The sequence below is a fragment of the Chenopodium album genome, chromosome 22 (assembly GCF_948465745.1).
Source record: "Chenopodium album chromosome 22, dcCheAlbu1.1, whole genome shotgun sequence".
NCBI classification, from domain to species: Eukaryota; Viridiplantae; Streptophyta; class Magnoliopsida; order Caryophyllales; family Amaranthaceae; genus Chenopodium; species Chenopodium album.
In genome coordinates this window covers 38283418-38306209 of record NC_137855.1, presented here as the reverse complement: position 1 = coordinate 38306209, position 22792 = coordinate 38283418, and the positions used below count along the sequence as shown (strand labels likewise).

Here is a 22792-nt window from a genome sequence, read left to right as displayed (position 1 = left end):
TATAGAAATTGACATACTTGTATATGTGTCAGTATCCATTCTTGAGCAACCCAGGCCCTGTTTGATTCACCTTAATTTTGCTGAACTGAAATTATTTTTACTGAACTGAACTTATTTTTACTGAACTGAACTTAATTTTACTGAACTGAAATTATTTTTACTGAAATTAAATTATTTTTACTGATTTTCTATTATAATTCTTCTTTAAGAAAACTGAATTTTTTACTGATTTTCTATTATAATTCTTCTTTAAGAAAATTGAATTTTACTGAACTGAACTTATTTTTACTAAACTGAAATTATTTTTACTAAACTGAAATTAATTTTACTGAACTGAACTTATTTTTACTGAACTGAAATTATTTTTACTTAATATTATTTTTTTAAGGTGAAAAGAACAGGGCTCTAGTTAGTCAATTTCTATACTTCTTTAATATTGTATCGGGCTCGTATCAAGCCACACAAGCTATATATCTCCTTGCACTTTATTCACAAACAATTAACTTAAGTTGCATCATATTGCCTAGTAATTTGTAAAAGATGAAATTTTTTGCAAGACCATGTTCATGTTGGAAATAATTTATGAGTTTTATTTTATGGAATTTAATATTCTCTGAATTTGTCATTATTATGTCCCTTTCGAGAGAAACTAATAAGTATGATTAATGGTACTTAATACATAGATTGGAACTTTTGAGAATAAAAAAGCATATTTAGAGAATTTTTTTTATATATTCTAGGCATAACTAAAGAACTTTGATACATTCAAACTAACAAGACGAGCCAAAAAAATATAATAGAAAAAAAGATACACCTTGTATAAGTGAACTCGGAAACAAACCACATTTTGTACTCCATACTTTAAACCTTAATTCACGACTTTAATTTAGATCATGTCGCAGGACTGTTATTTAAATCAAAGCGTCTACGAGTAAAAAGTTAATTTAATAAAAATTTAAAAGGTTTGAGCCTTGTCTAAGTTATTGAACCTAGATTAAGTTATTGTCACTATTCTAAAACAAAAATTGTGTCGCGTGTGGGATACAATTAAAAGTATACAAATAACTGAATTTGGAACTTTAACATATAAGTGTATTTAACTGGGCTATTAGTTCATTTATTTGCATTGGTTGATTTCGAATTAGATGGTACATTTTGGATCCAGTCTAAGTATTATCCCGCTTTCGAAAATAATATCAGTTATACCCTTATTGCTCGTAATTAATTTCAAAACTAATTGCTCAATTCGAACCAATCCAAGACATCAAGGGCCTATTCTGATTCACTGAAAACAACTGAACTGATTAGGGCTGAAGTTAAATTGAATTAAACGAAAGTAAGTTGAAAGTCATTGTTTATAAGAGAAGGAAATTAAGAACTGAACTGATTGGAACTGATTAATTAAACTGAAATAAAATTAAGCTGTATGGAACATGCCTTTAGTTGTGTCAAGTCTACTTTTTCAAGTGGCAAACACAACACCTAAAAACTCTTCATGATTGTTCTCAATTTCTCATGCTCATTTATTGGACCCACATACCCAACTTCCATGACTTTCTTCACTAAAATTAAACAAAAAAAACAATTATTTAACCAAAAAAAACAATATACGGAGTACTAAATAAAATAAAAATAAATACGAGTATAATTCTTCTTCGGATTGCGTTGAGTCTACGCCTTATCTGAACCCTTTCCTGTCTCTACCTTGGGCCCTACTCTATTCTCCCAGAACCTTCCTTCTTTAGATTTTCCTGCCCCCTAATTATGACGTAATTATTCCCTTTTATTCCGTAATAAATATTCACTTAAACACGTCAACTCTCAACATTCAATCTCAGCCCTTTATTTTGTACACGTCATACCGTCGATTTAGCTGGCCGACTCTAAAAGAATATTCACCCCCTTTAACCATGATTACTTATAACGCAACTATAGTTAATATAATTATTCTTTTTTATTTTTAATTATTTTTGTGGCTAATAACCGACATAAAAAAATAAAATTAAAAATTTCTATATATAGACCTCCAATTACACTTTGATTTAATTTATTAGAAAATCTTTGGTTTAATTTTTTTGCAGAAGCAAGTCAATATCTTCAGGTATTTTCTCTCTCCTAAATTTTGGTTTCTTTTGATTTTTGCTTTGTTTGTACTCGTAATTCATAATTTCTGGGTTGAAATTTGTATTATTTTCTTGATTTCGATATTCTTTACGAAATTGATTGTTGACTTGTTGGAATTATGATGTTTTGATGTATTTTTTCGGATTAATTTGAAGTTAATTTTTGTTTGTTTGATTGATCTTGGGTAATTAAGTGTGTTCTGATTGTTGATTATGATTTTGATTGATCCAAAATTTGTGAATTTACTCAAGAAATTTGTTAGGTTTAGATCGCTGATTACAAATTTCATCATGTTTATAATATACTTCGAATGAGATTGTTCTGTTCTTGTCTTTTTAATTTTGGTGTGTTTGTTTGATTGCGCTTATTTGGGTATGTTAGGGTTTTCTTTAACAAATTTAATTGGTATTTGATCCCTGATTTTGATAATTCAATTGCCGATCATGATTTTGCTTATGTTCTACGAATTGTAATTGATGATTAAATTGCTGATAATATGCAATTGATGATTCAATTGCGCTGATTAAACGATCATATTGCCTTCGAATTTGATACTTGATTCTATTAATTGAATTTGATACCTGAGTATATCAATTGAATTTGATACCATATATATCAATATATGCATGATTAGTTTATGTTTTACTGATTGTTGTATATTGGGATTGATTGCAGTTTTCGCGTTTACAAAAGAAACCCTTTTAGGACCGTTTTCGAGTTTTCGACAAGCAAGGTACATGGTTGATCTAGACATTCAGATCCCCGCAGCTCTTGACCCATTTGCAGACGCCGAGTCGGAGGCTCCTGGAGCTAAGGAGTATGTGCACATTAGAATTCAGCAAAGGAATGGAAAGAAAAGCTTGACGACTGTTCAAGGGCTGAAGAAGGATTTCAGCTACGAAAAAATCCTCAAGGACCTCAAGAAAGAATTTTGCTGTAATGGGAATGTTGTGCAGGATAAGGAGCTAGGAAAGGTTATCCAACTGCAAGGTGATCAGCGTAAGAAGGTCGCGAATTTCCTCGTTCAGGCCGGCCTTGTTAAGAAGGATCGGATCAAGATTCATGGTTTTTAAGCCTTGAGTTCTACTCAGCTGATGAACTAGAAGTTCAATTTCTGTTTTTCGAAGTTTTTGATTGCAGTTTGATGTTTGTGGTTTGAACTTGATTTTCTTTGTAATTTGTTCTAGTTTAATGCATCCATGGATGATAGTAGTGTGGAATGTAATCAGCTTTCGAAGTTGGTACTGATGAATAAAATTGGATGTTTTGTTGGTTTAAACAGCGTGTTCTTTTTCTGTTCTTTGAATCCTAGTTTCGTACTTCATACAATTATAATTTACTCTTTACTCTCTTAATCTGGAAGTATAGTCATTCCAATTCAGAGTCATCGCGTTTATTTACTCAACCAGAAAAGAGCCTTGTAATGTTGAGATGAAAGCAATGTAGCAATTTTATCCCTCTTCAGCCTTCACAAAGACTAATATCTGGGCTGTATTCATGACCGTTGTTGTAGAAATGGGGTCTGATTTTCTTGCGCCAGCTTAAAATTTCTTCCCTGATAAAAACTGAGTTTTCTGTAGTAAGAAGAGTGAATTTTCTCTGATATGTAGACATGAGCATCACTTGAAAGTAAAACTATCAATTCACAGATGATTGACTCTGTGAGAAGTTTATGACGGAGGCTACACTATCATGGAGTCCAATATCTTTCAAAATCAAATTACCCATCACTGAAGAGAGTTGAACCTTGCACTCCTAATGCTCTTTTCTAAAGCTAACTAAGCAAGGACAGTAAGTTGATCCAGCTTTACTTAATGCCATAACGATTAACGAAGGGAGGACAGTAGGTCGAGCAAGCTTGACCTAATGGCCTGTTTGCTGTTAACTATACGACTTCACAAGTGTGTAACCAGAGGGGGCAGGAAGCCAGGAAGTGAGGCAAGCATATTGTGTAGCAGCATTAACGGCATTTTCACAACTGGATTTTATGGAGTACAAAATTCTGATTCCGGCATCTATGCTTCTTGTCCGGACAGCTAAAAACTTGATAAAAGATGCTACTCGTACTATTATTGGAGTGGCACTGGACAATGAACTCTGGGTAAAAAAGGTTTCTTGAATAGATAGCTTACAAATGGATCATCTGAGAGGCTTTGTAGAAAACACATATATAACTCTCTTTAAGGTTGTTTTGTCGCCCAACAGCTAGAAAATTAACACAGATGAGAGCCATTAGTTTCTCCGAGCGCATTACAGAAATCTTCAAACATGTCCAAAAATCTTCCAACTCAAATTTAAAATAACATCACTCCCAAGTCTCAAGGGATATTGTGTATGCACAAACTTTTTACAAAAAACTCAGCCATGTTACAATGATGGGCCTCATCCGACTTAGTCGTTTGATCTAGGGGAACAAGCCTGTCTTTCTAATCAACAGTATCCCTCGAACATCACCTTGCAGTAGATAGGTGGTAAGATCACACAGAATAAAAAGCATTAAAAGAGTTTAGCAGCTGGATTCTGGGTACCACTTCTCATCATTGCAACAAACTCATCAAAGTTTATTCTTCCATCCTGCAAAGAGATTAACACAACGCATGATTAAAGGCATTTTATTGATTAGATAATCCAGGGAACTCAAGGGATTGAGCAAATCTTACATTGTCAGTGTCGACTTCCGTCAATATATCTTTGATGCAGTTCTCATCAGCAATCCCATACTCCCTCATTGCTGCTTCTAGCTCATCTGTGGTGATGAACCTGAGACATTTGACCAAAATGACAAGTATGAGCAAATGAGATGATAATAATCTTCACCCACAAAGTGAACAATCAAAACTACAGATTTAAAGGACAGGAACATATTCTTGTCTAATTTCAGATGGTGACTATTGGCTGGACAACGAATCATCTTGGAGGTAAACACGCAGAGTACTTTTGTATACATGTGGAAGTTGATATGATAGCGCAAGTCTACATAATGTTCATGATCAGCACATGCTGCGGTATAAAACCCACGAAGTACTTTTGTAAATCTGACATTTCTTACAAGAACCTGGAATTTTTATTTTTATTATTTTTTTCCAGTAAGACTTTTTCTAAGACTAAATCATGATTCCTCTAGTTTTCTCTGAGACAGGTGGAGCTGATGAACATAAAAATTATAGTTTAAATTATATAATTAAAAGTAGTGGAGATTAGCTTATAGCGGAACAGGAAAAGGGTCTGGATACTTGGGTAGACAAGGGTTAAGAAGGAGCCACTCACCCACTATTATCTTTGTCAAAAAACTGGAATGCTTTGTAAAGTTGGTCATCTCTCTCGAGCCTATACCGATGCATTGTGGCTGTGATAAACTCGATATAATCAATTGATCCACTTCCATCTTGATCAGCCTAAAAAGAAAAATGGAAGTCAGCCAGAGCACAAGTGCATGCCATAACAAAGTCTCCTTGCTTTTATTAAATATAATCTAGGTCTTACAGCTTCCATGAGTGCCTTCACTTCAGTTTCAGTAAGCTTTGATCCAAGTCGAGCCAATCCCTCCTTCAATTCTTCATAAGTGATTGTCCCACTGCCATCAGTGTCCATGTTTGCAAACATCTGTTTCAGCCCTTGGATTTCTTCTGCAGGAAGATTCTCAGCAATGACCTATGCCCAACAAAAAGAGCCAATACATTTAAATCCTTTGAAGTTATTTCTGACATTTGTACAGCACACATGATGTTCAAGTTTAGACACCTTATAGTGTCAAGAGAATATGAAAAACAAAAACAGAGACGAGGTTTAAAACCTTCAGTGCGAGTTGCTTGAGCTTGTTCATGACTCTAAATTGCTTCATCCTGGAGAGGACAGCACTATCGATTGGCTTGTCTGAGGCCTCACCATCCTTGAGCCATGGATGATCTGCATTGTTGACATGAACCTTTGAGTTTCAGGATGTAGATGCAAATTACATAGTACCACAGTTAACAAAGGAACATCAATCCTTAGACAATCATGATAAAGAAAAAAAAATAAATAAAAAAAAAACACCCTTAGGGAAAATATTAAAATTCAAGGGATGCTTGCCACCTCCAAAGATACATCAATGAATGACACCCAACAGCAGGAGATTTTTTTGGGGGCAATCACATGAAATTTTGCCCTGACACTTCCCAAAGCAATACTTACCTGCTATTTGACTTCGATGTTCCTTCTTCCACTTATATTAATACCAATTCAAAGATTTCTGAGCCCCAATCAATACAAAGGAAGATTTGGATTTCAGTATCATTTTGTGCAAAAATGAAAACTTATTGCACAGAAGAGAGAAGTCATAGAACCCAATTCACTCATCAGCAAAGTTTGTTGTAAACAATGAAGCGTTAATCATTACATATTAGCAACAGGCAAACATTACGTACCAAGAACTTGAGCAGCAGTGATTCGTTTCTTGGGATCTGGTGTCAACATCTTCTTCACTAGGTCTTTGGCACCATTAGAGATTGTTGGCCATGGCTTACATTCAAAATCAATATGTCCTTGCAGTATAGCATCAAATATCCCTTTTTCCGTTTCTATATCACAAAATTACAATGAAGTAATTAACAAAAGCACCAATGATACAATCTTTGTAATAGATAAAAAAAATATAAGAAAGATAATTTACCAGCCCAAAAGGGTGGAACACCACTGAGTAAAATGTACAACATAACTCCAGCACTCCAAATGTCGATCTCCTTACCATACCTACGACGCAATACCTCAGGAGCAACGTAGTAAGCACTACCTACTATATCACGATATACTTTACCTGAAAGGGAAAAAAAAAAAAGATTTACAGCTCTGAGTAAAACAATCAGATCAAATTTTCGCATCGCCAACAGTCAGAAGTAAAGAATGTATGGGCAATCTTACACTACAATGCAATCGAGATCAGTCTCCTAAGTACATTGAATATGGGCAATCCCTAATCAACACATTGTTAAGACAACCCCACATCTCTAATCAACAAATAAAAAAGTCAACTCCACAGCTCTAATCAACAAGTTCCTAAGCAAGATCATAACAAGCATCATAAAAATTCTCTACAACAATCCACCATCAATTCATAGGTCAATGGATCCGCGAAACAGGACAGATTAACATTTCTGATGTCCTGCAACAACCTAGCATAAAAACATGATCTATATGCTCATATTAAAACCATCTAATCAGTATTTCCCAAACCAAAACAATCAAGAAAACAAGCAAAATTAAGCAGGAAAACAGCTGAGAAACACAGTATACCTTCTTCAATAAACACAGAAAGCCCAAAATCAGTAGCTTTCAAAGCAGCATTTTCATCCTTACTAGAAAGCAAGAAATTTTCAGGCTTCAAATCCCTATGCATCACACCCATGAAATGACAAACATGAACAACATTAACAATCTGCCTCAAAATAGTAGCAGCAGCTTTCTCACTGTAATGCCCTTTAGCAATGATCCTGTCAAACAATTCTCCACCAGCACACAATTCCATGACAAGATTAACAGATGTCTTATCCTCATAAGCTCCCTTAAATTCAACAATATTAGGTTGACCACTCAAATGTTGCATGATCTGAATCTCTCTTTTCATATCCTCTTTATCAGCTCTTGTCACAAGTTTTTTCTTTGAGATTGACTTACAAGCTAATTGTTGACCTGTTTGTTTATCAACACAAAGATAGGTAACACCAAATTGACCTCTACCCAATTCTTTCCCCATTGTATAGTGCATCTTCACATCTTCAAAGGGTTTTCCTACAATTGTGTTTGAATCAGTTCTTGCAGCTGATTTAGCAGGGCTTGGGACTCTAACAGGCGGTTGCGCAACCGGTCTCTCCGGTGGCGGCTGCTGAGGATACTGCTGATTTTGCTGCCCAGCTGATGATGTTTTTGATTGATTTTGCTCATTTACTCCTCTACTATACCCATTTTGCTCTGGTCTTGGATCTTTGTCTTTGCTTGCACAAATACCCATTTCTTCAAATCCCCTTCAATCTTCCAATAAAATAAAAAATTATAAAAATCAGAAGATTTGGATCAAATTTCAGCACTAAATTCAACTACTTGGGAAAAAAGAACAATACCCAGAACCCCAATTGGTTATTTGAACAGGGTTTATTATGAATTTCAGCACTGAATTGAACAATCAGGGTAGAATTGAACAATACCCAGATTGTGATTTGAACAGGGTTTTAAGAATTTCAACTCTAAATTATGTTTTTTTTTTTTTTTTTTTTTATTAAGGAATAATAGATCAAGGGTTATAGTGTTAATAGAAATATAACTAAAGAAAAAGGTGGAGAGATGATTGAAGGAGAAATAGTCAGCTGAATAATGTGTTGAAATAATGGAGAGTTGAATGTTTCAGGCAACTGTCAAAATGGTAGATGAGGAGAGAGAAAAGGGAAGGAAGAAAGTACCTGCTGCTGTATCTGTAATCTGTATGAAAATGGCAAATATTCGGGCCGGCAAATCGGGCTAATTGTATTACAGTAATTGATTGATTTTATAAAATTCTGGTTTTTTGGCGTATAATTTATATATAGGGTTTGATTTTGTATTTGTCTGCGGAATTATACTCGTTGTCTCGTTTATTTACCTTGACACCTTTGTTCACCCCTCGGGCAAACTAAATTTATTACCACCTATTGAACGGGCCGGAAGTTAAGAGTTGTGGCTGAATAGAGTCAAAAGATTAATTACTCGTAATTGGTAGGGTTGTGATAAGTTGGTATCGTTATGGTTTGAGGTGGTTATACTACTAATATGAAGTGCAAGTGGAAGTAGTCTTTTGATACGTGTTTAATACGTAATCGTTAAATCGGACTTACTATAATTGGTCAACATATTGAAGAGCAAGTCTTTATCAAACAATTGTTAGACATCAACCATTTTGCTTGTCATTCTCGATAGGGGAGATTTTTCAGATAGGGTGGTAACCTAACAATTCAAAAATGTTTACACGAAGTATGTTCACAATTTGCACATTGTCAGTCATTAGAGTAGTCCACAATAGTTTGGGTGCAAAACTTGTAAGCTTTGAGTTGTCCATGAGAGTCTAGATGCAATCGATAGTGATTTTAATAAGTTTTGCCAATAAAACTTTCACCCTTATATAAAATAGTATTTCCTTTGTTTGTAATTGGTAGAGTTAAAACTTCAAAAAAAAATTGAAATCTAATGCTTTATTGAAAAATCAATGGGAATAAACATGCTCATGTAAGATTTTTTTTTTTAAGGACTCCTTTCGATATGAAGATATTTTACATTTCTCTACTTTTAAGGATTTATTAAAAGGCTAATGTTATAAAATATGTTAATAATGGATGGTCATTATAGCTTGTAAATATCACTTTTATGACTATCTTAAGTATGGTTGTAATAGCACCCTTGTAATCCTCATTTGTCATTAGGTCACATTAACCCTCTCATGAATGGACTTTTCATTGTCCATATAGGTTACAATGTTCTATCATGTATATATATAGGTGACTAATGAAATGGATGAATATAGACGTAACACTATTACCTCTTTATATCTCTCTCTCATATTCTCCCTTTTCCCCTTGTTTTATAATACGTTATCAGCACCATACTCTAAACGAAACTATTACATTGATCACTCCTTAAGTATACTAGCCAAGAAAAAAAAAAGTCCAAAGGTATTTATTTTATATCATTAGTTAACACATATCAAATATGATGCTAGGAATTATATTATATCATGATATCGTGGTTACATACCTTCTAAAGATTTCATCAATATTGGAATGGAATTAAACATTTACTTCGTTATCTTCAAGGTACGAAGGATATGGGTTTATTTTTCCCAAAGTTGTCCAAAGAAAATTTGATTGGTTTTGCAGATGCAGGTTATTTATCTGATCCTTATAATGGTCGATCACAAACTGGATATGTGTTCACATATGGTGGTATTGCCATTTCTTGGCGTTCCATAAAACAAACCATTGCAGCTACTTCTTCCAATCATTATGAGATTTTAGCAATTCACGAGGCTAGTCGTGAATGTGTATGGTTAAGGTCGGTAATTCAACACATAAAAGAAGTTTGTGGTTTATCATCTGGGAAGGAGGCACCGACAACTTTATATGAGGATAATGCAGCTTGTATTGTTCAACTTAAGGAAGGATACATCAAAGGCGACAGAACAAAGCACATCTTACCCAAATTTTTCTTCACTCATGATCTTCAGAAGAATGGAGATATAAAAGTATTGCAGATTCGTTCAAGTGAGAATTTAGCAGACTTATTCACTAAGGCTCTTCCGACCGCAACATTTAAAAAGTTAGTTTATCGTATTGGATTGCGTCGTCTCAGAGATCTTCAGTGATATAATAATGAGGGGGAGTAATTGCGTGCTGTACTCTTTTTCCCTTATCCATGGTTTTTCCCACAGGGTTTTTCCTGGAAAGGTTTTTAATGAGGCAGCATATATGCGCATTATTCTATTTTAAGATAATGACCATCCAAGGGGGGGTGTTATAAAATATGTTAATAGTGGATGGTCATTATAGCTTGTAAATATCACTTTTATGACTATCTTAAGTATGGTTGTAATAGCACCCTTGTAATCCTCCTTTGTCATTAGGTCACATTAACCCTCTCATGAATGGACTCTTCATTGTCCATATAGGTTACAATGTTCTATCATGTATATATATAGGTGACTAATGAAATGGATGAATATAGACATAACACTATTACCTCTCTATATCTCTCTCATATTCTCCCTTTTCCCCTTATTTTATAATAGCTAATTACTTAGTCCATTAAACAATAAGAATAGATTTGTCCATGTAATTAAAGAGGGTTAGCTAGTAGGTCAAAATCATAGGGAGAGATATTTTCAAGCAATGAAATAGGGTGAAATGCACTTTCTTAATAATAAATCATTGTATTGGTAATTTCATGAAACAAATAATGCAATTTTTTATATTGTAGGTGGAAAACAAAAACTTTAAATAAATGTTCTTCTTCAGTAAAAAAAAATTGTTTTTTTTTTTTCCCCTCTTACTACTACTTTTTACCTTCTATGGATAAGATATTTACTCCCTCTGTTTAACAATCAAAGTATCAAACAATCTCTTAAAAACACTTGGAAGTGACATCAAAACAATTAAAGTATTCTAATACAAGTACTTGGAATGTTTTCCTTGAGAGAATTATTCATCATTATTGAAAAAACTATTTACTACTGGCCATCACAAACTTAAAGATATACTTCGTGTATACATACAATATACAATATAAAAAGGACGAAAATAAATTTCGTGTAAAATGTTTTCTTCCCAATCAAAGTATCAAATCGTCTCTTAAAAACACTTGAAGTGATGTCAAAACAAGTGGAGTAGTAAAGTAAAGGAACAAACTTTAGAAGCAACATCATTATTTAAATATGATCTTCCACATCTAATCATCATGTTTCATCACTTCATGTCCATTACACAAACAATAACTAGTTCTCGAACTGTTTATCAACCACTGTCCAAATCGTCACCAAATTGCATGTTACAATTCGCTTAATTATGTCCCTCCTACGTATATGTTTAATTAATGCCCATTATTATTATTCCTTCAAAAAAAATTATTTAGATAAGATTGTTTAGTCGTTTTGTCATTGGACTTTTATTTTTGCAAGATACCAATTCCACGACATTTTGTTGTGGTACTAACACTATATAATCTTTGGTATCCATTTTCCCCACTCTATATATATAAGTAGACAAAATTTAATTTCCGAGTCACAAATATCAATAGTATATAATAAAAACAACCATAATATAATATTATAATATAAATAGATTGTGAGATCGAGGTTTTTGGAATACCATTTTCAAGACTTTAATCAACTACGGGATATGTACGTGTCGCAGCAAACATTTAGCAAAAGAGACAAATGTACGCATAGCCACGTGGGACGTGAGTAGAAGTTCCGGCTGAAAACGTGAGAAATGGATTAGTTTATTGACTTCTCAGTTCGTTATCTGTTCAGTCATGGACTTATGGTCGTGTTTTTACGCGGTTATCACATTCATTGCTTTTTTTGCATTATTTTGCATTATTTCTCCAATATTATTAATTAATGCAACATATTAGGAGCACAAACGGTATTTATATATTTATATGGATATGGTAAATAATACATGTCGATTGTAAATTGTGAGGTTTAGTGAGTTTAGTCACTAGTCATTAGTCATTACTCAATGAGTCATTGTCACAGAAATTTACAAACATAGTTTTCTTTGAAAATTTTCATTCAAAAACCTAGCATGATTTGAAAGATAGCTAAGCAGGTACGGGAATCGCCTTATATAACACGTAATTGGTAGAATAGTAGGTGATCACTTCATTTAATAGGTAATCCGTAATTTACAATGTAAGATTTGAATAGGACCATCCTAGCATCTCAATTACTTGCATCCGGTTTTGGCTTTCTTTCCCTTGTACTCCCTCCGTGTTTTTTTAAGTGATACATTTTCCATTTCCGGCCGTGTTTTTTTAAGTGATACATTTCCTTTTTTGGCAAAACAATACATTAAAATATTATATCTCTCTCCTCTCATGGTCCCCACCCAAACCCACTACTACTTTTTTATAATATCTTTCCTCTCACATATATTACTTTTCAATAAACTATTAACCCCACTATCTTTCTTTAACAATTTTTTAATACTCCACTACCCTCACTTACCTCTTATTTTATTTAAGTCAATTAAATTGCCTAAAACTATGTGCCGGTCAATATGTGTCACTTAAAAAAACATGGAGGGAGTATCTAAGTTCAATCATAATATATTCTTATGTGGATGATGGGTTTAAAGCAATTTTACCCATCTTAGGTAATAGATGTGAAGGAATAATATACATTTATACTCCGTATAACATCAAGATGTTACTCAAACAATGTGAGGTAGATTGAATAGAATTTATTAGAGTTCTATCAATTGTAAAATGATTTTGAAAACCCTAGTTTTTTTTGTTTTTTTTTTCCTCTAACTTAAATTATTTAAACTTATTTTTTTTGAGTTTATTTAATTTCACTTATTAAAACTTATATTTCTAAGCTAATTTTATTTATTTATGTTTTAAGATAAGTGAAATAAAGGTGAACAAGCTGTACTAGAGAATTTAACAATTTACAAACCACAAAACACATTGCAATTAGCTTAGAGAGCCACAAAGGGTGGGGGTGAAAAGACACTGCAATTAAAATGCAACTATTTATGCAACTTTGTATACCAACTAAGACAATTTTTTTTTTCCCTTTACTTATAAGCTAATACTACGATGTCTTGTCAAAAAAAAGCTAATACTACGATGTATAGTAGCTTAGTAATTATTAAAGTATTAAATCCTAATAACTCATCTCAAGGCTTTACACGTACGTATACTTATGAGTTATGAGCTTATGACCCCTGCCATTCAGCAAGATTCCAAACTTTGATAAATGACTGCATTGAAAATTAGAGTTTAATCAGTTGATTAATGCCCAACTTATTTATAATTTTAATTTCAGTTAAAATAACCGAACATGATTCGCTAAGCAAATGTCTTAATGAAAACACGTACAATAAGCATGCATGCTTATGTCTTCCTGCTAGATATTTTATTCACTACTTAATTAGTGAGAAATATCTCAACTAATTAAACTTTTTATTGTTTCTAGTTTTCCATAATTTTGACAATACAAGTGTCATTATAACTTATAAGGGAACAAATCGAAACTTTCATTCTATGCTTTAGTGATGTCACCAAACAAAAACTTAGGTGTTGTTTATATAAAAAACATGGGAATTATTGGCCTATTGGGAGCTACTAGAAATTGCAAAATGAGTAAGTTGTTTAGTTGAATAAAATTTGGGGAAATGGGGGGAGTAGAATTTCCTAGGATTTTTCCACAAAATGTACGTAGGACTTTACGTACTTACCTAGTCCCCCCAAAGAAAGTTGAAATTGCTATGGAATTTTGATTTACTTCCTTTATTACTAACCACAAACAACTTTAAGAATTTCTCGTGAATTTAAAATTACGGAATTTAATCCATATATTAGAAGCTAGTGAGAATTTTCACTTCCTATGTTAACCAAACGACCCCTTAGTTAGTATATGTACTGGAGATAGTGGATAACTCATCATCAATTCACCATGCTTTAAAGGTTATAAGTTTGAGCCTCGCTCACTATCTACCTTAAATACCTATGCTAGGAGTAGAGGATTTCTTATCTTCTCACTCAGCTCTTAAGCGTTGACCTATGTATAGCTAGCTAAAACCCAATTAAAATGACTGACCTAGCTTTGAGCCATAACATATTGTATGAACTTAATTAAATATATAATTAATACAATAATAATAATGCACCATATTATTACTATATATAGTTTAAGTTATCTCCAAAATTCAGTCTATCCTGCCAAAAACAGCTCATCTAAATCATTGACTAAAACTTCAATCCTTCGTATAAACATTTTATCAACTACGTAAGAGTATAAGACTTCCAAGGCATAAGTTCAATTATAAGCTCCAACTGTATGCTTCGTATGTATGTAAAATAAATTCTATTTAATAGACGCCCAACAGATGATATCTAAACACATTGATTTTTCTAGTCTTCACATGACATGATTAAATCCTAATTACAAAATGTTTAATATCTATCAACAAGAAAGTAGGTGTCAACTAGAGTAATTAATTAGTTGATAAAGTCTAAACACTAATTAATTTCTAAGAAACAAAATCGAATCCCGTCTATTTCATTACGTCTCTCTAATCTCAATAATTTTTTAACTTACATGTGATATGACACTATTAAAAATATGTGCTCCATTTTTCTGACATTTACAAACCATTTTATACTCAGTATTTGATACAGTATTTGATATTATTATCATTATTAATAAATCATATGTTTTCGACAATTAGTCAATTACAATACATTTTATTCAAGAATTTGATATTATTATGAATATTACTGTTCCGATTTTTATTATTTGCAACTTTGAAATATTTTATATCTCACAAATAATACACTAAAGTTACAAATAATAAAAATCGGAGGTAGTATTAATTAAAAGTTTCATCTATTTTTTTCGATTTTATTTATATGGATTATTAATGTTGTCCGGTGGCTAACAACCTATCACCGAATACAAAATCAACTACTCATGTAAACAAAAATGTGATAAGCACTACTATCCTACAAACTAAGAATAAACCAAAAATATATTCAAGGACCACTCTACTGAATAATAATGTATTTATAGTTTTATATTAAGGTCACGACAACCACCTTTCACGGCAAAAAAAATAAAAAAAAAAAAATAAAAAACTTTACAAAATAAATTTTACAATAAAAATGGAGGCAAAGATTTTGTAATTTGTAACTAATTGACAGATAAGATTCTGTTTAAGTCCTCTAAGCATGTCCACGTCGTAGCAATTCATGTGAAATTTCCTCATAATTTGGCAATAATTATGCATTCAATATTTAAAAAAAAAACTTGGTACGTAATTGTTAAAGTCTACACCATATAATATGTCATGCACCGAAAGTGCTAAACCATCTTAAGTAATTAGCTAGGGCACCAACCTTATTGAACAGCGGCCGGGAGGTACGTCTGTCTTTTTCCAAGGTTAATTATGGGCATAATAATATGCATATGCAAATATGCATATGTATAGTGACTAGGGGGCAATGCACAAAATCTAAATCAACATTATTCAATTCTATCGTTTTTGCCTATAACTTTGTGCCGATTATAAAGACAGTTTCGAAAATGAATTTATTTGTAACTTTGTAAAAAAATTTATTTTGACGGTATATTGATGAATCGGTGTTAATAATGGTATTAGAGTGAAGCATTTGAAGTAGATAGAAGAGGCCAGGCTATTTTATAATTACTGACTCACTACAATTAAAGTTTCAAAATAGTTAACCTAAGGAGAGAAATAAGAGTTATAAAAAGATAATAGAAGCAGTTCTTCACATTTAAATTAACAAGCGGGAATTTACGATAATTATCAAACCATATACATGTATTGAAGGACATCAATCATAAAATCTAATACTTGTACATATCATTTCTAGTTAATTTCTTTAAGACATAGTATTAACGAAGTTCATTATAATTGGAGCTTTCTCAAGCCTTAATAATTACTCGTAAATACTTAACCTTTTAACATCAATTCAAACAGAGTCCCTCGTTTGGGTGAGTTAGTCCCGTTCTAGGGTTAGTGAGTGAGTACCAAAAAACAATCGAAATTCCAATAATTTTGTCAATAATTTGATCCTGCTCCTGTGCTCTGTTTCAATTCGAACATGGAGGACGACCTTGTGAAAGATTGGGAGAAATTACGATTGACAGAGGACGAAGGTGTAGTGTTAGGAGGTGACGATGTCGAGACGGTGACTGAAGATACCAAAACGCAATTAAATCTTACTTTGATGGGGAAATTGTGGACCGTTAAACCGTATAATCTGAAAGCAGTGAAGCGTACTTTAATGAACGTTTGGAGATTGAAGGAGAAGTTCGCAATTAGGGTTGTTGAGACAAACCTTTTCGCCTTTCAATTCTTTTGCGAGGAAGACAAAGACCGTGTTCTGGAAGGCAGACCTTGGTTTTTTGATGAAAAATTGCTGTTATTACAGGAAGTGTATGGCGAAGAACAACCTTCTGAAATCTGCTTTAAAAATACTCCAATGTGGGTGTGTCTGATGGATGTACCTCTGAACAAACGATCAGTATCAGTTATGTATGACATTGGTGAATTCCTAGGAGGATTTATGGAACTAGATGAATCGGACCCTCTAGGATGGAGTGAAAGCATGCGGATTAAGGTTCTGGTGGATATAAAAAAGCCTCTGCGAAGGGGATTGTTCCTAGCAACTGGCCAAAACTCTTCTCGGTGGATTGATGTGAAGTATGAAAGATTAGCAGATTTTTGTTTTTTCTGTGGAAGGCTTGATCATACAGAAAAGGAGTGTCAATATAAAGAACAAGCAGAAGGGAGTGAATCTATGATGGTTTATCAATACGGACCATGGCTTCGTGCCTCTCCAAAAAAGAAAACCAAGGTAGATACGGCTGAGAGGGAGTTTGAGAGAGCTTGGATTGAAAAGCTCAGACAGTCGGCAGGCAGTAAGAAGGCTCCATCATACAACGATCCTAATGTCATCAAATTGGGACCGGTTGGTGCAGCGAGGAAGCTTGTTTTCTCGACAACAATGGCCCATCATAAACCTGAAATACCTAAGAGCCCAGTGAAGACAAGGGAAGCTGAACTAAGGGTAGTGAAGGGGGAAGGTAGTATGAATCTAGTCTTGAGTTTAATCGGAAAAGCAGAAGATAAGGGTGGTAATTTAGAGAGGGAGGACAAGGAGCTCGAAGAGGAGGGAGAAGTAGGACAGGGGAAGAATGCTAGTATGGAAGGGATAAAAAGAATAAGGGAGATCATAAAGGGAAGTGGAGGTGAAAGAGGGTCTCATATTGATGAAAAAGGTGAGGAAGGTTCCAATAATAGGGGTGAGTGTAATGAGGGGGATGTAGTTGACAAGGAAGGGCAGATTAACAATAATAAGGTAGAGAAGGGGGGAGTGGTAGGTTCTCCTGGGAGATCCTTGAGGAAAGTGATGATTTTGAGGGATAGGAAAAAAGAAGGTGAAGGAGGAATGAGATTATCAGGAAGTAAAAGGGGAGATAGAGAGATGGAAGGGAATGATGAGGATATGATGGTTGACAATGATGCTATGGATGAATCGATCAAGAAATGCAAGACAGTTGCCTCTTCTCAAAACGTGGCGGGCCCCACATCTTGGGCTCTCGGTGGCCAATGAATTTCATCCTCTCATGGAATTGTAGAGTTTTGGGGAATGCCTCGGCGGTAACGGCACTTAAAAATATAATTATTCTTGAAAAACCCCAAATGATATTTTTGAGTGAAACTAGATTAAAAAGGCATGAGATTGAGAAGATAAAGCAAAAGCTCAAATTTTGCAATATGCTAGTAGTTGACTGTGAAGGGAATGGGAGGAAGAGAAGTGGAGGTTTGGTGTTGATGTGGAAGGACGGGGTGGATGTGGAAATAAAGTCTTATTCCCTTAACCACATTGATGCATGGGTGAAATTGGCAAAGAAAGGAAAATGGAGGTTCACAGGGCTGTACGGGTTCCCAGAAGAGGAAAACAAACATAAGACTGGCTTGTTACTTGAGAATTTACACCATAATCATAGAGGGCCGTGGATATGTGGTGGTGATCTTAACCTTATGCTCACTTCAGATGAAAAAAAGGGAGGGAGAGATTTTAATATGGCAGAAGCTGAAATTTTAAGAAGAGCAGTAGACTTTTGTGAGCTTGAAGATATGGGGTTTGTTGGTCATAATTACACCTGGACTAATAATAGAGGGGGAGATAAGAATGTACAGGAGAGAATTGATCGTTTTCTTGCAAACAAAGAATGGAAGGAGTTGTTCAGTGCTTCTTTTGTTTCCCACCTGTCGAAGCGCAAGTCTGACCACTTACCTCTTCTCTTGTGTATTAGTGAGGAGATTGGCAAACAGAAGAAGAAAAAAAAGAGGAAGTTATACCGTTTCGAGGAAATGTGTCTCAGGGATGAATCATGTGGAGACATTGTTGCAAATACTTGGAGTCAAGATGGTGACATCTGCTTAAAAATTGCACACACCTCGATTAATTTGAGCGCATGGAGTCGTAACAAATTTGGTGATTTTTTCAATGAGCTGAAGGATTGCAGAGCCCGTATGGAAATGTTAATGGGGGAAAATCAAACCGATGTAGTTATTTCACAAATGCGTGCTCTGGATGACAGGATAGATGAACTTGAAAATAGAGAAGAGTTGTACTGGAGACAGAGAAGCAGACAAGATTGGCTCTTAAATGGTGACAAAAACTCATCTTTTTTTCATCAAAAAGCCAATCAAAGAAAGGCAAGAAATCACATAAAAGAGATCAGAGATGCTGCTGGGAATGTTTACGAAGAAGAAGAGCAAATCTCGGAGGTTTTCGTTAATCACTTTGCCGAGTTATTCTCGTCTGGTGGTCATGTGGAAGCAGAAAATGTAGTTGATTTTGTGGATTATGCAATTTCAGAAACGCAATTCTTTGACTTGGCAGAACCTTTTACGGGTGAGGAAGTTCGTGAAGCACTCTTTCAAATGCACCCAACAAAAGCTCCCGGCCCTGATGGTATGTCTGCGATTTTTTTCCAAAAATTCTGGAATATTGTTGGTTGTGATGTTGTGAAAAAAGCCTTGAATATTTTGAATAATGTAGGGGATGTAGGTGCTATTAATCAGACTCACATTGTTCTAATCCCGAAAAAAAAAGAGTGTGAGTCTCCTGTTGATTATAGACCTATTAGTTTATGCAATGTGTTGTATAAAATTGTGTCGAAGGTTTTGGCAAATAGGCTCAAAAAAGTTCTTCCTACTATTATTAGTGAGAATCAGAGTGGCTTTGTTCCAGGGCGATTGATCACTGATAATATACTAGTGGCTTATGAATGTTTTCATTATCTGCGGAAGAAAAAGACGGGCAAACAGGGTTATCTTGGATTAAAGTTAGACATGAGCAAGGCATATGACAGAGTTGAGTGGGAGTTTCTGGAAAAAATGATGATAAAATTTGGTTTCCCGGAGAAATTTGTGATGAATATCATGAATTGTGTGACTAAAGCTTCTTTTGATGTGTTGGTGAATGGTCAGCCGTCTCGGGAATTTAGACCAAGTAGGGGGCTTCGACAGGGAGATCCTCTATCCCCTTTCCTGTTCATTATGTGTGCGGAGGGTTTGTCCGCTCTCCTGCGGGATGCTGAGAAAAAGAAGATCATCCACGGAGTCAAGATTGGGAGACATGTTGAGCCAATCTCTCACCTATTTTTTGCAGATGACAGTCTTCTTTTTGTTCGGGCAAATGAGGATGAAACAGATAAAGTTATGGATATTCTTACGACTTATGAGATAGCGTCGGGCCAGAAATTGAATATGGAGAAATCGGAGGCGTCTTTTAGCCGAAATGTTGACCAAGAAAAGAAAAATTTGCTTCAGATGAAGTTATCTTTTAAGGCCGTAGAGGGGCACGAAAAATATTTAGGTCTCCCAACGTATATTGGGGAGGTCTAATAAAGCCGTTTTTCAGAGTATTCAAGACAGAGTCTGGAAAAAGCTCAAAGGTTGGAAAGGGAATTTCTTATCTCAGGCAGGTCAGGAGATCCTTATAAAGGCGGTGGCCCAAGCTATTCCCACATATGCGATACAATGCTTCCAAATTCCGAGTAGTATACTACTGGAGGTGGAAAAAATGTGCCGGAATTTTTTTTGGGGTCAAAAAGGTGAAGAAAGAAAAATGTGTTGGGTGGCTTGGAATAAGTTGTATCGGGCAAAAAATAATGGTGGTTTGGGATTTCGGAATATGCAACTCTTTAACAAAGCAATGCTTGCCAAACAAGCTTGGAGATTGGTGACAAATGAAAAATCTCTTATGTCTCGTGTATTAAAGGGCAAATATTTTCCCTCGACCAATTATTTTAAGGCAAAATTAGCTTCAAACTCGAGTTTCACATGGAGGTCTATATTGGGAGTGTGGGCTGTCATTGAAAAAGGAGCAAGGAAAATCATAGGTAAGGGTAATACCATAAACATTTGGGAAGACCCGTGGGTACCAAATCTTCCTGATTTTCGTGTCTTAACTCCTAAGGGTGAGGGAGCTGATGTTCCTGAACTTGTACAAGAGCTGTGGGATGATAGGCAGTGGAATGTGAACACCTTAAATGAAATATTTACTCAGCGTGAAGTGAGGGAAATCTGCAGCATCCCTATTCCCTTGTTTGATGATGAGGATGGGTGGTCTTGGCATCTGTCAAAAGATGGATGTTATAATGTTAAAAGTGCATACAACATTATGATAGAAGAGGAAGAAAGATCTAAAGCATCTGGTTCAGGTAGGCAGAAGATTTTCAATTGGAAATCAATTTGGCACTCTCTCCTCCCCCCAAAAATCAAATTCTTTGTGTGGAGGTGTGTCCAAGAAAGTCTACCTGTGAGGGCTGTGCTTGTGGAAAGAGGTATGCAGATTGATGTCAGATGTCCTATGTGTGGTGAATCGGAGGAAACTTTGATGCATCTACTTCTTGAGTGCCCGACAGTTGCTGCAGTTTGGAGATACTCTGTACTCAGACTTGATACAATCATGATGGAGGTAAGTGGTTTCAGAAATTGGTGCAATGTCATGAAAGACAAGATCAAAGACTCAGATTGGTGGGATCAGTTTTGGTCTCTAGCTTGGGGGGTTTGGAATAGGCGAAATAAGTGGGTTTTTGAAAGAAATTTGAAACCTGTCATTGAAGTTATTCACAAGGCGGCTAGTATGGTTGGGGAGTATGTTGTTGCTTTGGAGAAGGCTGCAATCTCACCCCCGGGTTTGCAGTTAGATTCTATTTGGAAAGCACCTTATAGTGGGATGTATAAACTCAACACTGACGCTGGCTTATTTGGACAGCAAGTGCTGGGTATTGGTGGTGTTTTGCGGGATGCTGTTGGAGATGTGGTGTTGGCCTGCTGTTCGTGCCTTCATGGTGTCTTCGAAGTGGATGTGGGGGAAGCAATTGCCATGAGACAGAGCCTACTGTTTGTAAGGGAAGCTGGGTTCACCGATATTGTGCTTGAGACAGATAATATCAAGCTATTTCATCACTTGAAGAAAGGCAAATCCTCACCTAATGACTTTGGCAGTGTTCTAAGGTATATTAGAAGGCTGGTGAGGGGTTGTCGTTCTGTTTCTTTTTCCTTTGTCAAACGCTCGGGCAATGTGGTGGCTCATAGCTTAGCAAAAATTAGTAGCAAGTTTAATGAAAGTCGTATTTGGTTAGAGGAGTACCCTCTTGAAATTCAAGAGGCGGTTTGTAATGATCTTGCTAATTTGATTACTTAATAACATGCTAAGCTCTGTTCCTGTCAAAAAAAAAAAAAATTACTCTTTAAAAAAGTTTATCTACATGATTTTGTTTGTTACGAAAAATAATTATACGAAGTACGCAAATTTAAAATTCGTTTTTGCAACGTGTTAGGTGAAATCTTGTAGCTCTAGCCTTCACTATTTTAATTTATTCACTACTTTTTGACTACTTTTCCCTCGTTACTCTTAATATTATGGTAGTGCCACCACTTTGTTTTGTTCATCATGATCTACCACTAGAAAATATGCATACAATGTATAATGATCATCTAAACTAAAAAAGGGAATATGAAGGAGTAATCTATCATTTTTCCAAATGTTCTTCAAGATTATTGGAAGGCTTTTATATGCCCAATTGACAATTAAGAAGAATATCACTTTTGTGATCACTCGGAATTCATTTGTTCAGTCGACACTCTCTTTCATTAAATTACATAAATTATACTACGTACGTATATACCTTATCCAAATCATTAAAGAAAACTAATGTCATTATTCCTCATACCCCAATTCCATTTGTCTATTACAACTTCTCCAAATTGACTCGTTTAATTTGTTATTTATATGTTAGTTGTTTGTACTCCATAGTTTATATATAGTCGATTATTACTTGTGTCGTCAAATAATAATTGTTACATTACTCTATATATCAATGAGAATTCATAGT

At 34.7% G+C, this 22792-nt stretch overlaps 1 protein-coding gene and 1 pseudogene across 5 annotated transcripts; one reads left to right on the top strand and one right to left on the bottom strand.

Moving 5' to 3' along the window:
* The first annotated feature begins 1950 nt into the window (after positions 1 to 1950).
* LOC145603719 (protein translation factor SUI1 homolog 2 pseudogene) lies at positions 1951 to 3403 on the top strand (annotated as a pseudogene). The gene is made up of 2 exons (XR_014104896.1): positions 1951 to 2101; positions 2800 to 3403. The product of XR_014104896.1 is annotated as a protein translation factor SUI1 homolog 2 pseudogene (transcript).
* A 990-nt stretch (positions 3404 to 4393) lies between these two features.
* On the bottom strand, positions 4394 to 8694 carry LOC145603718 (calcium-dependent protein kinase 33-like). Of its 4 annotated transcripts, none has more exons than XM_081659684.1 (9): positions 8556 to 8694; positions 7396 to 8130; positions 6776 to 6919; positions 6531 to 6683; positions 5918 to 6030; positions 5608 to 5775; positions 5392 to 5519; positions 4785 to 4884; positions 4394 to 4698 (listed from the first exon to the last, which is right to left on the bottom strand). In XM_081659684.1, exons 2-9 carry the CDS (start codon positions 8108 to 8110, stop codon positions 4621 to 4623), a joined length of 1599 nt encoding a protein of 532 aa, XP_081515810.1. In that variant the 5' UTR covers positions 8111 to 8130; positions 8556 to 8694; the 3' UTR covers positions 4394 to 4620. The 4 variants fall into 4 exon arrangements, with proteins under 4 accessions (XP_081515810.1, XP_081515812.1, XP_081515811.1 ...); XM_081659686.1 differs by having other exon boundaries at positions 7396 to 8123; positions 8556 to 8622; XM_081659685.1 differs by lacking the exon at positions 8556 to 8694 and adding an exon at positions 8220 to 8541.
* Between the last annotated feature and the right edge of the window lie 14098 nt (positions 8695 to 22792).